Below are 18221 nucleotides of genomic sequence, written 5' to 3'. Positions count from 1 at the left end.
TTTGATTGACTGTCAAACTTCATTGACAAAAGTGCATCTTTAGTACATGTTTTATTACACCAAGTTTGAAATTCCATTTGCTTTTACAAGAGAGAAAACAAAATCTGAATATAGAAATGATAGGCCCACGAACAAGGCATTGAATAAGTCGCACTACTTATATTACTGTAATACATAGGCCAAAGGTGTATATTGCATTCTTTACAATCTGCACATATTTTGCATATTTATATTTCAGGATACCGTCAAAGTCCCCGGGATCGTACATCGAGAGGGCGAGGAGCAGCACCATCATGGAGCAGTGGTGGAGGCTCAAGAGGAAAGTTTAGCAGTGGAAGTGGAGGAAGGGGCAGACATGTGCGATCCTTCACACGCTAACCTGAACCCGTTGCACGCTTTCTTTATTTGTGAACAAGTAAACGTTTTGCCTCAACAAAAGACAATGAAGTGTGAGATTCTGTACTGGAGTTTCTGGCACTGATGGACCAATATTTGACTCCGATGACTTGTAGTGATAAGATTTAGTAAAAAAAACAAAGTGAATATTTTCGTTGAAGAAAGTTGGAAGATGTCGTCCTTTTATAGCAGTATTGAAATGAAATTTTAATAAAACTGATCTTCAAAAGAGACTTTTTTTGTTTGTTCATTCCTGGTGGCTAAGGGCAGTATTTGTATTACTATGGCAAGCCTAGTAGGTCCTGAAAGGAATTGCTGATGAGCCCTTCCTTGACTCTGTGGTAATACAACAGCAGCAACTTGCATTTATATAGCGCACTTCACGCGGGGTAGTGTCCAGGAGCGCTTGACAGTGGCGGAGTCCGACACAGGGAGGAGGTGGGCGGGGAAGAGTGGGATAAATTGGAGCAGGGAAAGCAACCATAGAGGTAACAGCAAGTGAGAGTAAAAGAGTAATATGGGAACCCCCATTCCCCCAGGGCGGAGTGATTGGCAGTAGGGTCAGTGACAAAGATTGCAGATAGATGGACCTAATTTTCAGGATATTGAAAAAGACTCAGAAGAACGAATTGTTCCTGGACATCACTGCCTTTAGGACTGTTTTGTTTCTATTGTAGTAGATAACACTCCTGTGTGACAGGGGAAGCATCCCAGTCTCAGGAAAAGTGCGATAAATTGGGGCAGGGAAGGTGAACATAGAGGTGACAGCAAGTGACAGAGTAAGGGTGGGCAAGAGTAATTGAGGGTTGCGTACAATAAAAGAGTATGCAGTGTGTTGAAGGAGGGGAAAGGACAACATGCATTGAGAGAGTTGCTCAGGAATCTGATAGGGAGGTAAAGAAAGGGCGATAACCCTGGTTCCCCCCTGGATCCCCCTCCCTTTTGGGGAGTTTTATATCCAGTCGTGGAAGGTGCGTAGATGATAGGCAGTCGAAGCAGTTATGAGGTAAGCGTGTTCATTCTCCAGAAACCTTTGAACCAGAGAAGAAATGTACGAGGACCTCAGTAAAACCTAACATTGTGATCCTTCTGTAGATGTCTGGCAACACAAGACCAGGAAAGAATTCCTTGTGGAGAAAAAAGGCCTGAGGAATAGATCACAAAGAGAAAATAAGCAACATAAAAGTTCCGTTCTTTTAATCCTCCGAATGCCACAGACCAGTCTGACCCTCTTCCTAGTTTTGACATGTCAAATTTATCAGATTGTCTTTTTGCTCATCCACAAATGTAAACAAAGTCAAGGTATGGGCTAAAAGGATAAGTACAGTTGTAGCTGATAGAAAATATTGTGCTCCACATTATTGTAGAATATAGTGGTTTTCAAATATTTTTGCACATCCCCCAGCACACACCCCCCCTTCCACCTCCTGGACATTAATATCCCATGTGCTCTACTTTCTGGAACATACCAGGTTTTACACGTTCCTCAGGAAGTTTAGGCTTGACTGCCCTTGGCCTCAGGCTGGTTAGTAACCGATATTTCAATTGGAAGAGGGAACAGGGCACACTGCTATTTCTTCCTCTCTCCCTTTTCCCCCCATCCCTCAACTCCGTTTAACCTCCTCATACTCCTCTTCTGCCTCCTCCCCCTGACGTAGACAAAAGCCAGTAAGACTAGAAAAAAAGTCTCATCTAGTGACCCGTCTACCACCACGTAGATTGAAATAAAAGTTGAGTTGACCCCCTAGAGTCATCTTAATTTACCCATTTCATGCGTATCAATCTGTTGTACAATAGTGTAGTTTGATGCTGAGTTGGGGAGAAAGGTTGAGTAACCGTAGGCACAGTCAAGAAGGAAAGTCCTCATCCTCACTTGTAAAGCCCTCCAAGGTCTTGCTTCTACTTCTGAGACCTACTAAACAGTTACGTACCTAACCGTTCCCTCTATCCTGGAATCCCTCCACCGCAACTCTTAACCTTCAAGGTATTTCTCACACTTTCCTCTTTGACATTTCAGTCATTTTCCCACCTTCACTTGTCTTGCCCCCCATCCCTCTCAATTCCAACCCCCAGCTTGAGTGCAAACCCCTCACTATCCAGCACCTTAGGACGTCTTCCCGACGTGAAAGACGCTATACAAATGCAATTTGTTGTTGTATAAATAGAGTTCGTCCACAATAACATTGTCACTCAACTTTGCAGTATAACCTGGGAAGCACTTTGATACGTCCTCCTGACGTGAAAGGCACTATATCAAATGTAAGGATTATTTTTATTAATAATAAATCTAGAACCAGGCAGAATTTTTGATCCCATATTTTGTAACTTACTGTTTCTTAGATGACAGTGACCTCTCTTGGTTTTCTTTTAATGCTTTCCAGGCGTAAAAGAGGTCGACCATTGGTGTGCTTTTTGCTGTTTCCCTCTCCAGCTGCAGCCCTGGTATCTTTATGCAAACTTTTCAATAACTCCATCAGTTCTCTCTTCTCCAATTCAGCCTGTTCCAGCTCCTGACGGTGCTGTCTTTCTTCTGCCACGAGTGTCCGCATATCTGACTTCACACGTGACATCTGACTCTGAAAGTGCATTGAGTATCAAAATCCATTCAACTTGCACACAATACATAATATACATCATACATTTACATAGCACCTTTCGTGTTGGGAAGGTGTGTTATCCTCCATGGGTGGTTAGCCTACAGAACATCGTCACTCCACTTTGCAGTATATTCTGTGAAGCGCTTTGAGACACCCTTCTGATGTGAAAGTCATGATATCAAATTTAACAACAACTTCCACTTATATAGCGCCCTTCACAAGAGGTATCATGCCGGAGGAGTGTTTAAATGTAAGGATAACTATCATCAATGTAACAGTATTATTAGTGCAAAAGTACGGCTCAGTCATATACAGATCACATGTTTATGCTCCCAACACCACAAATCAGTATTCTGCAGAATATTTAATTCTTATAACTTGTTCCTTACTACACTGTTGGCCAGTTCTTTTTAAAAAGTTAACAAACAGTAGTATCTGTTTTGGATAGTCTGCTGCATTTACTTACTACTTTTACAGAGTGGGTGGAAAGAGATTCTTCGCATCTCCAGTCTCACCTCTCCTTCAAAGGATTTAATAATCCTTCAGAAGAAAGTTCTGTAAAATGCATTGCAATGACTGTTGAATTAAGATAATTTAAAAGCCATTGTACACAACAGGTAAAATGACAAACCTTCAGCTCCTCAATTTCATTTTGTAGAAGACTTTCCTTCTGCACCATATGCCTTCTTTGAGAGTCCAAACGGGATTCCATCTCGTGTCTCACTTCTTCTACTTTACAAATCATCTCAGACCTTTATTTTAGATATAAAAAACAAGCACAAGCCCCTTGAATTTAATGGACAATTCCTGCCAGGTAATACACGTGAATACATTTCATATGGTTGATCTGGTTGGTGTAGATGAGTCCAGCATATGAAAACTTTACCTAATGTTTTCCTCTACTTCACATATGTTTGATCACAGTGTCCTGCTCGTTAGCCATGTTTTATTGACAGCAAATGCAGTAAAATCACCTTGTGGTTGGAGCAGGTTTCGATGATGGGGAAAGATATTTATTGGAGTTTGTAACTTCAGTACAAAACATTACCCTCACATTGTTGTTTTCTCTCAGTGATTTTGCTCTATCTATAAGAGAAAAACTTTCAGAGCCCCATATTTATACCAACTGACATGATGGTGGCTTGACCTTCTCCTGGATCTCACTTGTGTTGAGCTGCCCTTAAAAGTTGAGAAGAAATTTTCCTGGTAAATCTTTTCCCTAAAATTCACCATTTTTTTCCTGTTTTTTTGTTTCTCCTTGGAGGGGAGCTAGTGCTTGAGAGGCGAGTGGGTGAATGTTATGTGGAGTGGAGGGGATTCTCCTGGGGCAGGCACTATCCTGTCACTCTCGCACTTTCCTGTTTGTAGATATTATAATAAAATAATCCTTGCATTTGAGATCACGTCATCAAAATGGCTTCACAAGATTCATTGGAAAGTATAGCGATTGTGTATTTATAGGGAAACATGGCAGGCAAATTGCACACATCAATGTCCCACAAATAGCCATGAGTAAATGACTAATTTTATCTGGAGGACTGTTGGCCATGATATCATGAGAAATTCCCTTCTCTTTTCAAACAGTGCCAGGGGATTTTTAACACCCCCTGAAAACGCAGACAGGACCTTGGTTTAAAGCTTCACTGAAACAAATTCTAAATTAATTTTATTGTATTTTATTTTCAGTGTTCTCGTTTAGTTGCAATGCTCTAGAAATCAATGTTTTTTAAACATTATACCAAAATTCTCATGTAATTGTAGCTTAAGTTAATTTAAATTAACTTCATGCCTGTAACTTTCCAAAACAATACCGTTTTTATTTGTACGTACTACAGCAGTGAAGTTGGATTCCGTCAGTCCCTGAACGTACCTACCTGAGCAATTCCAGCTCTGTCCGTAACTCTGCTATACAGTTGTGCTGTACATCGTCTACACTGAGAATTGTATAACCACATCCATCGGAACATTCCCGGCTCCGATATTCACACACAGCTGCGTGGGTTTCCAGATTGCGACGCTCGACCTGAGCAGTACAACCTTTGGAGGCGTTGGTATTAATGTTAAAAAATACTTGACAGAAACAGCTTAAAATTCATAACCAAGATAACCACAAATCAAGCTCTCAAAACACAAGCAGTACTAGAAGGAGACATATCTTGACCTATAGTACACAGCAGTGAAAAGAGTTCAAATTTGTTTTGTTACAGTCAATGAAATAAGTGCCAGTTAAGCTCAGTTTAACCCATTTGAAGGGACTTTATTACTGAAAGTGGCCATTATGTGGGTATCATCACTTATTTTCCTTATATTGGAAATCTATAATATTTGTTTCTTATTCACAATTGAACATAAATGACACTGATAATATGCCACCATTGCCAGGGTTTTACGAAAATCACTTATGCACTTATGATTTGGAATTAAGCATTTGGCACAGACGTCACATGTTTCAGGGTAAATCTAGTACTGGATTGGTAGTATCTGGATACCGCTATTTCTTGTTATCTTCGAATGAGGTTAACTACAATAGAACCATCACAGTGCTTGAATGACTGAATGCACAACACACTTTTTAGTGTGCACACTTGGGCATTAATTTTGTATGAAACATGAAGTCCTTTGGGTATAACATACTGTGTGCCATTTGGCTGCACGGGAGAATAAAAGGCATGCACCAGAAACTGAAACACACACTGAGGATCGATTATGCACCATGTGTAAATGTATGTACATAGGAGTTACAGCTGTCCTTAGTTAAATAATTAATTGTTTGTTAATTATATATTCAAGGATATCTGTAATGCTCTCTATTCACATGCGTGAACAACAACAACTTGCGTTTGTATTGAACCCCTCAAGTGTGGTAGTGTGCCTCGGACCGCTTATTCTTTACACACTTTTGTACATTGTTTACACATGGCACACTGTACAACATGTAGATCACACGCTGGAAATGTTCGTATAATAAACCAAAATCCTGGGTATCACATCACTTTTGAGTGGGGAAACTGGAGAAAAGTACTGAGAAGGAGGTAATCACCTTCCAAGATTTTGGACTGTGGCTTTGAACTCTAAACAGAATACCAAATCAATCAAATCACTGCACTAGAAACTCACAAGGCCAGTCTCAACATTCAACTACTCTCATTGAGTCACAGCTGGCTGGCAACAAGCTTTTTTTTAAAATACATACCACATCCATAACACATGTAAATTCCACCTGCAGACAAATTAGCAAAGGGAAACTTAAAATACTGAACATGATGATCTAGCCGAATAAACTCATTGGGCGTACTGATTATTTCCACAACATGCAGCAAACAAACACTTATCAATATTTGGTGGTGTGGCAAGTTCAAGCAGAGAAGGTTATGAGAAATCCAAAATAGAGGTCGTGAAAACTCCAAAAGGTTCTGAGATGTATTCAAACATTATTCCGATGGATGCTGAATTGGTGACAATGGAACATGATCTCAGGAATGCCACTGGAAGAATTAGATGGGGAACTGGCTAAAACGTTCATGGTTAATACAGTGAAATTCTTTTAACTGAATACTCAATTTGACCATGAAAATTATTGAATAAACAGAAATATTCATATAACTGGACTAAATATCAGAGAAGAATCACCTCCCAGAGCTCGGCCTCTGACAACATCGGAACCACATGTGTCCTCGCTTACATGTGGCCAACTGAACAATCGGCAGCAATCTCTCTGGGGAGTGAGGCGAGATCGGGGGAAGGCGGAGAGGACACGGACGTCAGTGCTGGACTGTATATGGTGGTGATTTAGGAATATGCATTTATGTGGACCCAGATTAACTGTTTTTTACATAAATGGTCCTGGGGAATTTATTCAATAACCCAATTATTTGTATCAATTATTTGTAATGGTATTCAATTAACCAATCTATATTCATAGATCAGGTGTGCAAATGGTTTGGGATTTCTAAATTCTATTCAATAAACCGAACTATTCAATTACCTGATGTTCAATTAAACTGAATTTCACTGTATATAAAGAAAAGTAATATAAAAGGGTACAAGGAAAGAGAATTGGAGTTAAAGTAGGTAGTTCCAATGGAGAAGCTGGCAATTGTAGAAGCTGGAGTGAAAGGCTGAATAGCTACCTTCTGTGCTGTGGTTTCTGGAAGGAACAGGCTTATAAGCCAAATATTATTTTCTTGCCCTATGGTTTCTTGTGATTAATATATTACTCAAAGGATCCCATTTTACTGCGTCGATAACATGGCTCTAGATCCCTCCACAGAATCATACTCAACAAGTCCTTTTTCAACAATAGGAGATCCTTTTTGATTTAGAGAATTTGCTATGTATATATCTCGCCACAAGGGGGTGCGGTTGGACAAGTTTGTTACCCACTTTGACAGCCACAATAACCAGGAAGCTGGAAACCAGGAAGCTGACTGGGATTCTGGAAACTCCAGCGGAGGAAATCTGCTCTTATCATAATATTTTCACTCTGTGTTTAGAAATACAGTAGCAACGTTTTGCCATAATTTATGAAGTGGTTTGATACATTGTTTTGCCATGCATAATAATAATAATAATAATCCTTGCATTTGATATAGCGCTTTTCAAGTCTTCTAGAAGTCTCAAAGCGCATCATAGTGAATTGACTGTATGTATTTGTGGGTGAAACATGGCAGCCAATTGTGCACAGCAGTGTCCCACAAAGAGTCGTGGATTGAAGTGACCAAACATTTTTTTTCTTGAGGGATTATTATCAGGTGTGTGGAGTATGGAAACTTGCCCAAGGTTTCACCCTGCTGGGAATCAAACCCAGGTATCTCGCTTGCGAGGCGAGTGCTCTAACCACTGAGCTACAGGACTCCGGACTGTGTCCATGCTGTGTACATACACAGCACTTTCATACCTTAGAAATCATTTTAATACTGTTCAGTTTCCCTCCCTTCAATTTCTAATGGAAACCGATGTCTATTATTGGTATTGGGTGGCACTGAGTGTCAATACATACTTCTTGTCTAAAGTAGAAATACTTAAAAGTAGTCTTCAAGTAGTTAAATAATTCTACTAAGTCAATGTTTACTCTTTCCTTCCGTTAGAAAAACAATTTATCATAAGGATTTGTAAGCTCCTCACACTATTATTGGATAACTGATACAAACATCTGATGAATAAACCTCTATTGCCTTGCACTTACCAGCATTTGAGCATGGAACACGGCTGTATTCACACTCCCTCTCATGTCGGTCAATAGCTTCTAAAGAACAGATTGTTTCACATCCATGTTCTCGGTTTCGGCACCAAATCTGAAGACGATTCAGATCATTTCTCATATATCTAATGGGAAACAATAAAAAAATTTCTGTAGCTCAGAGGCAATTTTGTTTTCGGACATTGCTAGCTTGGATTTATGATTCACCAGTTGGCAGGTCTTGATGTGAATCTCTTATTCTTAAATTCAGGAAATTGCAATTATCAACTTGAATTTTTCATTTTGAACCAAATGATTTCAAAGTGGATTTAAAAATTTCTAAGGACAAGGTTTACAAGAGCACCTGAATAATGGTCGAAGCATGGATATGTCCAGGGGCTGCCGATCTTCAGGACAATTATGATTCTGAATGAGCCAGCCATGGATACACGATGTACAGAAGGCATGTTCACATGGTGCCTGTACGGGGTTCTCTAACACATCCCGACAAATGCAACACAATAGTCCATCGTTTACATAGCCTATAAATCGCTCTATATCATAGCCCATGATATCCAATCACAATCAGCATCTGTTCCTGTAACAAAATAAGAAACCAAGATAACAAGTTTAGAGTTATATTATAGAAAATCAAGTTTACTGCTTCCACAAAGCATGCAACACTTTCGACCATAGACTCTTCCCAATCCACTATCAATAGAGAAAGGTTCTATAGAGATACTTCCAGAAACCCAAATGTAAAAGCTCCAAGATATCATCCACCCCCACTTATGGAACATGTGTTTCAGAGCACATGTTCTTGATGTTCCTGTGAACAGATAGGGGTCAAATGTATAATGTGGACTCCCCTCTTTTCCTCAGCATAGTTTTAACATAATAGTTAGGCCCAAAGATTACAATGATGCCACTTGGGTTACCAACTGTGGAGAAGATGATTCCAGAGCCAAATTGAATTTGATTAATTAATTTGAAATCATTGAAATACTTCAGGAACAGCATTACCATTGGCACCAACAAATTCAACTGGCTTTGTGACCCAAACACATTAAGCTGAAGACCAGGGGCACAGTGGGAGGTTGGAGGGATTGGAGATGCTCAGTTATAACAACAACTTGCATTTACATAGCACCGCTTATGCAGGGTAGCGTTCCAGAGCGCTTGACATTGGCGGAGCACGACGTCGAGCTGGGGGGGGGGAGATGACCTCACGGTCGAATAGGAAGGTCTTCAGGCGCGATCTGAAGATGGGGAAGGAAGGGTCAAAGCAGAGCGATAGAGGAAGAGTATTCTAGAGTTTCGGGGCATAGCGGCTGAACGGAGGACATGAGACACATGAGAAAATCAGATTGATCGATTGAAATTTGAATGATTCTTAACAGATTAAAAACTACCGTTGACAGCTTGCAAGCTGTCTCATTGTCACAGGATTAGACGGAGGGAGACCACATCCATGAGCAGTCTTGTTATTGACTGTCTCGATCACTTTTATCAATATGTTGTTAGTTATCACCTGGGATCAATATATCACATAATGATGTTTTCACCATGCTTTTTAGCAGAAAGGATTATAAAAGCAAAGGAGATGGAATTACTTCAAAAATATCCAAACTAAACCATTGTGATCTTGTTAGATTTTTATTTTAGTATTACTGTAGATCGCTGTAATTAATTGATATGCGATGTGCAGGCAGGCATATTAAGTAAAACAGTTTTAAAAACTGATACCTAGCATTGAAAATTCAAATAATCTAACTGCACTACTTTTTCTATTTAAAATTATCATAATAATTGCCAGACCAAGGTCATATGGTTTATTATACTTACAATGATCCCAGCACTGTTTTGTTATATTACATTTAAACAATTAGAAATATTAACTTACCAGTTCCTGAACACCAGCTGCTCTAAAACACCTCAGCAGCTACTTCTGCATGGTATAGGATAATCGTTCAACTGTTCTTCTGCCCAGTGTCTAAGTCTAGCAAGACAAAAAAAAAAGAGGTAGTCAGCTGTCTGTTGTGTTTCCAAAGAGACCGATCCACAGTGCTTAACCAGGCAGCTGCTCAATGCAGAAAACAATAAGCTACTGTTGACCTGAGTTCAGTGCTTGGAAAAAACAGTGAAAATTACATCAGTATTAAATGTCAGCAGTTCATTTCAACTAAAGATCTTCAATACTTGCAATGACTGAAATCATATTAAACTACACAACATCATAACTACTTTTGGATGCATTTTTCACACACAGACGAGAACTACGATAATTAACAGCTGAAAGTTAACAAAAGAAGCATTAAACTGAAGGCATTTCTAGCTTCACTTCGCCCTCTTTTAAGTGTGCCCACTTCTAGGCTTTTGACTGCTTAGGAGTTGCCAGTTTTAAGCTTCCGATTAACAGCAGCAACATTTTCGTTAAATCTCAAGAAGCAGAGAAATTATCTATTACATGGACAACTTTCCCTCCTTTTGTAATTAGTTAGTACGTCCTTGAAATACCGTCCCAGCTTTAGTTCCAAAACCTAATTAACATCCTATGGTGAGGTGACAATAATTGCAAATCACTAGAAATAAGAGTTTCCCTTTAAAAGTCTGCATAGGGTCCATCCCAAAGACAGTTTGTTATATTGCACATTTCAGTAGGATTTCCTCATTAATTTACATAAATAAAACACATAATTTGACTAATCTGTAACTGTATTTGCACGCTCAAAGGAGCCTAAATTTGGGTGCTTTCATTCCACGGCAAGAAACATCAAATAATCCTTTAATTTGATTTGTGTGTATTTGTAGGTGAACACCCCATTCAATTTGCACAACTTAATGTCCCGCAAACAGCCATGAAAGTGAATGACCATTTTTTATCTGGAGGATTGTTGTCCATGACACCAGAAGAAAATCCTTTCTTTTTCGAACAGTGTCATGGTATCTTTAATGTCCACCTAAACAGGTAGACGGTACCTCAGTTTAATAACTCGTCCAAAGGGTGGTACCTTCAACAATGCAGCACTTCTCCAGCACCAGCACTGAGTGTCAGTATACGCGATAAGTTCAAAATCCCAAATTGGGGCTTGAACCTACAACATTCTGACTCCGAGGAAAGAGTGCTGCCAACCGAGCCAGGATGACACCTAAATATTGAAGAATGAAAACTGTTGGATATTGCTTTAAATGGCAATTTCTTCTGGTGTCATGGACAACAATCCTCCAGATAAAAAATGGCAATTAAGAGAGAGGCAATCAGAAGAAGACAGGATGTATAAAAGGTCGCTGGAAGTCACACAAAATGTTATGGGTTTACAGTAGGAGTGTTGTATTGTTGTGAGCTGAGAATAAAGGAATTACTAAAAGATACCTTTGTTGTGGATTAAGAAATATTACAAAAACGTTCCATTTTAAATTCCAGACATCATCAAACACTCTATCAGATACAACACAGTCAGGTGTAGAGAAAAAGTAGCCCTATACTGACCTAAAAATGTGCCTTTAGCACCAGACCACAGGATAAAATGCGTACTGTATGTAGCTCCTTACACTGCCCAGTAACACCGGCAGGTGTATTTTATATTGGGTCATCAACTGGTTTATACAGACCCACAATATAATTTTAACACTGCTGGGAATTACAGACCTTCAAGATCCTTCTTTAAACAGTAGTGGACAGTTTTACTTTCTGTCCAGACAGAAGGTAGAACTGTAATCTATGACTTGTTTTGACACTGATGCTATGAAATAATGTTCTGCAAACTAAAATGGGGATAGAATTCATGGCAACAGGAGGAAAATGCTGTATCCTTGTAGAATCTGTTCATAGTATGTGCGCATAGGTATCATTAGCACTGTATACAACAACAACAAAATTACATTTATAGAGCGCCTTTCAGGTCGGGAGGACGTTCCAAGGCGCTGGACAGTCAGGGGTCAGGACCCGAGCAGGGGGGGAGGAGTGGGGTAGGAGTGAGGGAAGGAGAGAGGTGGGAGGGCGACCGAAGGCACGATTGAAGAAAAGGGTCTTGAGATCGGTCTTAAAGGAGGCAATGGAGGAAGTGAGGCGAAGGGACTGTGGGATGGAGTTCCAGAGTGTGGGGGCAGAAAGGCTGAAAGCTCGGCCACTGATGGTAGGATGGGTTGGGTGGGAGACAGTATTACAGTATTAGTTATACAGTATACAGTATGCAATATACAGTATTAATTACACCTGTAGTTCTGTTTCCCCTCACTAGAGGGCAAATCATAAATAACGAGATATAACTCATAACTCCCCACTATCATCACTTCAAAAACAGATACTGCATGAAGCTGGTAGCATCAGTAAAACTAAACTAATAGAGAATCCAGGTGGCACATAGATCTTTCCATTGGTTATATGCAGTGGCACAGCTCATAGTCTTTCCGATAATAAACTCTCTGTCACCTAGAGCAACTAATGTGCACCAGCAAACATTCTTTGTACAGAAAAATACTGTAGAGGAGCTTTGTCTTCTAAATTGATTTTCTTGGTACCGAAGGGATAATTATACGCTTAGCCCTTTTGTTTGACTAAAGAAAGAATATCCATTACAATCAGGCATACGTGAATTGTAAGATTTATTATTTGTGAGTAACTTGGTGCAAGATATCTAGAGAGGTAGAACATGTGCAGCATATATCCAGTAACGGTCTAAGGTAATTACAACAGCCCACTGATGTCTCAGTTGCTAAGGCCTAGAAACATAGCAAACTAGAAGCAGGAGGACGCCACTCAGCTCATTGAGCCTGTTCCTAGTCGAAAGCTGAGTCAAAATCAAATGCAAGAACTTTACTATTAAAAGTTCTGGAGGTTAGCTGCTGCTTGTGGGTATTTCACCCCTGTAGGAGTTGGTGCTTTTAGGGAGAAAGGTGGGAAAAAATGAAAACTTTTAAGTTTTATTTTCATCTATTTCTCTCCACCTCTCTGCAACCATATCGCATCACCAACTCATAGGCATTTCTGTAACATTAGGTAGTTAGCATTTGGTTCTGGCATCTCAAACATGCCAAGATGAAGAATCAGTTGACTATTAGTTCTATTTATATGGTGTTGTCTGCATTCATCAAACTTTACTTTGTGTGAAATTTGGGCAAAGATCAAAGAGTTTAAAATTTCACCAAGATAAATATTTTATGCTTTACATAAATGGATGCAGTAAAGCAATGTTGTGTTGCAATCAGTTAGAATTTTACTTCTAAACTCAAAACACCAATTACAGTAAACTTCTGTTAACTCGTCGTCCAAGGGAAAGGGGTTCAGTGAGGAGTTATCTAGAGTGGCGAGTTAGGCATATGTTTAAGTACATATATAAATGTGGGAATATACACTGCCTGATGACTTAATTGGTAGTGACAAGTTAAGACAGAGTCAAATTATCAGATTACTCTATTGTATTAGTAGTTCAGTACCAAATTTACCCCAATTGTGACATAAATTTGCACCAAAATATTTGTATAAACACCAAGTACATCACTAGTTGAGAATTGTCTTGAAAAGGCTTTGTATTGTGTCAGTCACAGGATACCTTAAATTAATGTACCATGACTGGAATTTAATCTCACTTACTGAGTCTGACCTCCCTCTCTCACCCGGAGCCAGTACACTAATGCTGGCATTGCAGTTAACGTGTTTGGGCTGGGACAAACATTGATGTCACTATGTGCCCAGTCTTGTCTGAAACATGCCCAATACCACTCCAACTTCAGATACAATGTGAAGCACATTAAGTGCACTGTAACTTACAGTAAAATAACAAATGTCCTGAGTAATATATTAGACCTACTTACGCAGAAAGCCTAAAAGTATAATTGTACTTCCTAACACCTCAACACAACACATCCAATATACCCTGCCTGGCTACTGCAACAGATTATCAGAACTTACTAATCATGTGGTTAATAGGTATCTTAACCGTCTTACAGTCTCTTCCTAATGGTGACTGTAAGTAATTATTCTAAATGTAAACCAAAGCAGGAATTCTGGGAAGCATGAGTTCAAACCATTTAATATAACCCACCACCTGCTCTCTCTATCCCATCCCCACCTCTCTCCTCATCTCCCAGCTCCACCTTCTGGCCCCTCTTCTGTCCGATGTCATCAACCTCTTAAACAACCTCTGTCTTGTCCTTCTCTCTTCATCTTTGAAAGCCTCTTTAACCATGCCGATTCAGTGCCCAGCACTTCAACACTTTACTGGAAGTGAAAGGCACCATATAAATGCAAGTTTCTGTACTTGGATCACAGCAAGAAAAGTACAAATGGAAAAAGCTACAAAAAGAGGCGAATAGATTACATGAATATTACGGAATATTAGGTTTATTTGCAAATCTGAATAAAATCTTACCTCTACAACTATTGTATAGCACCAGCAGAAATTATTACCTAGCAGGAACTCAACAAAGATTAGAGTTTTAGTGGAGTCCTGTAGCTCAGTGGTTAGAGCACTCGCCTTTGAGCGAAATACCTGAGTTCAATTCCAGGCAGGTCAGGGCGAAACCTTGGGCAAGTTTCCTTACTCCACACGCTAAAAATAATCCCTCCAAAAAAACAAAAAACAATAATAAATTAATAATTTTCAATCCACGACTGTTTGTGGGACACTTCTGTATGCAATTGACTGCCGCGTTTCGCCCACAAATGTACGGTCAAACCACTTTACAGTATATTCTGTGAAGCGCTTTGAGATGTCGAGAAGACGTGAAAAGCGCTATATCAAATGCAAGGATTATTATTATTATTCTAACCAGGCAATTCAAGTAACAATGAAATTGAATTTTGGACTAAACATTTTCCCCTCTTTTGGATGTCCACTTTTGGGAGTACATTCAAAACATTTTCCACTCGTTTGGAAAAACAGCTATAATCACCTCAATCCTGAAAAAACCTTCCCTGGACCCATCCCTGCCTTCTAAATACCGGCCCCTCTTCAACCTCCCTTTTCTTTCGAAGGTTCTTGAAAGACTCGTTGCTTCCCAGCTTCGCTCATTCTGCTCCTACCACTCCCTTCACAAGCCCCTCCAATTGGGTTTCTGTGCTCACAGCACGGAAACTGCACTGGTCAAGATGACAAATGACATTTTGTCCATCTGTGATCAGGGCTCCATCTGCCTCCTCGTCCTCTCTACTGCCTTCGATACCATAGATCACTCCATCCCCCTCCACCGCCTCTCCTCTCACCTCAACCTTCAAGATTCTGTCCTTGAATGGTTCAGATCTCATCTCTCACACCATCTCAAATCTGTCTCCTGCAACAGTTTCTCCTCCAGCCCCGCACAGTCTTGTGTGGTGTTCCTCAGGGCTGTATCCTCGGTCCCCTCCTCTTCAACCTCTACATACTTGGTGACATCATCTGCAAACATGGGATCAACTTCCACATGTATGCCGATGACGCCCATGGTGGTGTCCTGTAGCTCAGTGGTTAAGAGCACTCGCTTTGCAAGCGAGAGACATGAGTTCAATTCCAGGCAGGGCGAAACCTTGGGCAAGTTTCCTTACTCCACACGCCTAATAATAATCCCTCCAAAAAACAAAACAATAATAAATTGGTCATTTTCAATCTACGACTGTTTGTGGGACATTGCTGTGCGCAATTGGCTGCCGCGTTCGCCCACAAATATACAGTCAATTCACTTTACAGTATGTTCTGTGAAGCGCTTTGGGACGTCCTCCCAATGTGAAAAGCACTATATCAAATGCAAGGATTATTATTATTATTATTATTATCTGTGCCATGACCCGCTCTGCCTTCCCCCACCTCCGCAACATTGCCGAACTCCGCCACTGCCTCACCCCTCAGGCCGCCTCATACACAAATTCGTCGCCTCAAGGCTTGACTACGGAAACTCCCTAATTGTCGGCCTCCCCAATTCCTTCCTCCACAAGCTGCAGATCATCCAGAACTCTGCAGCTCGTGTCCTTTCAAACACCAGGCTGCGTGACCCCATCACACTCACCCTCGCCCGGCTCCACCGGCTCCCCATTGCTCAGAGGATAAAATTCAAAATCCTCGTCCTCACTTCTAAGGCCCCCCATGGCCTTGCCCCCTCCTTCATCTCTGACCTGCTGACACCCTATAAACCTGTCTGCCCACTCAACTCCCGTTTAACCCTGCAAGCTGAGCCCTAACACTTCGGGTGATCCTTGCTGGACAAGCAGCAGGAAAGCTTGTCAAGATACTAATATGAATGGCAAGGCTATGCGGCTGCAGCTGGTGACCCGTCAGCAATACATCTGCGGTCCCCGAGACTTCGCTCCCACCAATCTGTGCCTCTTCAGGTCAGACATCAGGTGAGCACAGTGCGTCCCCCTAACGCGAGGGTGTGCATTCCATTGCAGATGTGGGAATTTTATTTCAATCATTGTACCTCCTTATTAATCTATATCACCAGTATAATAATCCTCCAAAACCACAAACAATAATAAATTGGTCATTTTCAATCCACGACTGTTTGTGGGACATTGTTGTGCGCAATTGGCTGCCGCGTTCGCCCACAAATATACAGTCAATTCACTTTACAGTGTGTTCTGTGAAGCGCTTTGGGACGTCGAGAAGACGTGAAAAGCGCTATATCAAATGCAATGATTATTATTGTTATTATTATGACAGCAATAACCTAAATAACCCCTATAACCAGTTCCCTATGTAACCAGCATTAGTACTAATATTACCATAACCTATAAACCAGTATTATTACTCTCGCGGTACTAAACTGCATTACCATTATTAGTACTGTAAACCTGTATTAGTGCCAGTAACTTCTATAACTAGTATTATTACTAACATGATTACTGGTTACTAACCGGATACACCGCTCGAGCCGCGCCTCCAATCCCATCAACCACTGCCGCAAAGCGCCGGAAACTGAATGTCGTAAAGCGGGGAGGGCGGGCCGTTACCATGACAACACCCAGCACCGCGGCGTGAGAGCCCGACAGCGGCGCCGGTAACGTAACAATGTCACCTCCAAACACAGCCCAACACTGACTGTACATCACCTCTCAACACAGCCCAACACTGACTGTACATCACCTCTCAACACAGCCCAACACTGACTGTACATCACCTCTCAACACAGCCCAACACTGACTGTACATCACCTCTCAACACAGCCCAACACTGACTGTACATCACCTCTCAACACAGCCCATCACTGACTGTACATCACCTCTCAACACAGCCCACACTGACTGTACATCACCTCTCAACACAGCCCAACACTGACTGTACATCACCTCCCAACACAGCCCATCACTGACTGTACATCACCTCCCAACACAGCCCAACACTGACTGTACATCACCTCCCAACACAGCCCAACACTGACTGTACATCACACCCCAACACAGCCCAACACTGACTGTACATCACCTCCCAACACAGCCCAACACTGACTGTACATCACCTCCCAACACAGCCCAACACTGACTGTACATCACCTCCAAACACAGCCCAACACTGACTGTACATCACCTCCAAACACAGCCCAACACTGACTGTACATCACCTCTCAACACAGCCCAACACTGACTGTACATCACCTCTCAACACAGCCCATCACTGACTGTACATCACCTCCAAACACAGCCCAACACTGACTGTACATCACCCCAACACACCCAACACTGACTGTACATCACCTCTCAACACAGCCCAACACTGACTGTACATCACCTCTCAACACAGCCCAACACTGACTGTACATCACCTCTCAACACAGCCCAACACTGACTGTACATCACCTCCCAACACAGCCCAACACTGACTGTACATCACCTCCACCAGCCCAACACTGACTGTACATCACCTCAACACAGCCCAACACTGACTGTACATCACCTCCAAACACAACCCAACACTGACTGTTCATCACCTCCCACGCCCACTGTACCACACCCCTCAACACACAGCCCAACACTGACTGTACATCACCTCCAACACAGCCCAACACTGACTGTACATCACCTCTCAACACAGCCCAACACTGACTGTACATCACCTCTCAACACAGCCCACACTGACTGT

The 18221-nt window shown here is 41.2% G+C and overlaps 3 protein-coding genes across 5 annotated transcripts in view; 2 read left to right on the top strand and 1 right to left on the bottom strand.

The window, feature by feature from the left end:
- The window catches only part of virma (vir like m6A methyltransferase associated), a 51510-nt gene extending 50881 nt beyond the window's left edge, over positions 1 to 629 (top strand). For all 3 annotated transcript variants that reach the window (XM_007887941.2, XM_042331792.1, XM_007887940.2), the window contains one exon: positions 239 to 629. In XM_007887941.2, coding sequence (XP_007886132.1) covers positions 239 to 378 — 140 coding nt within the window. In that variant the 3' untranslated portion in view covers positions 379 to 629. The remainder of the gene's footprint in view (positions 1 to 238) is intronic.
- Positions 36 to 17165, bottom strand: rnf41l (ring finger protein 41, like). Its single transcript, XM_007887938.2, has 8 exons — positions 17000 to 17165; positions 10076 to 10171; positions 8537 to 8770; positions 8179 to 8318; positions 4868 to 5030; positions 3625 to 3745; positions 2727 to 2972; positions 36 to 1541 (listed from the first exon to the last, which is right to left on the bottom strand). The coding sequence occupies exons 3-7, from the start codon at positions 8740 to 8742 to the stop codon at positions 2733 to 2735; spliced, it is 870 nt and encodes a 289-aa protein (XP_007886129.1). The 5' UTR covers positions 8743 to 8770; positions 10076 to 10171; positions 17000 to 17165; the 3' UTR covers positions 36 to 1541; positions 2727 to 2732.
- Positions 17128 to 18221, top strand: part of rad54b (RAD54 homolog B) — an 84411-nt gene continuing 83317 nt past the window's right edge. The window contains exon 1 of the mRNA XM_007887930.2: positions 17128 to 17142. The gene's annotated coding sequence lies outside the window, so the exon portion shown is untranslated. The remainder of the gene's footprint in view (positions 17143 to 18221) is intronic.

The sequence above is a fragment of the Callorhinchus milii genome, unplaced genomic scaffold, assembly GCF_018977255.1.
Source record: "Callorhinchus milii isolate IMCB2004 unplaced genomic scaffold, IMCB_Cmil_1.0 Scaffold2, whole genome shotgun sequence".
In the NCBI taxonomy this organism is placed as follows: Eukaryota; Metazoa; Chordata; class Chondrichthyes; order Chimaeriformes; family Callorhinchidae; genus Callorhinchus; species Callorhinchus milii.
The sequence above is the reverse complement of the archived record's forward strand: the minus strand, read 5'-3'. Positions and strand labels throughout refer to the sequence as shown.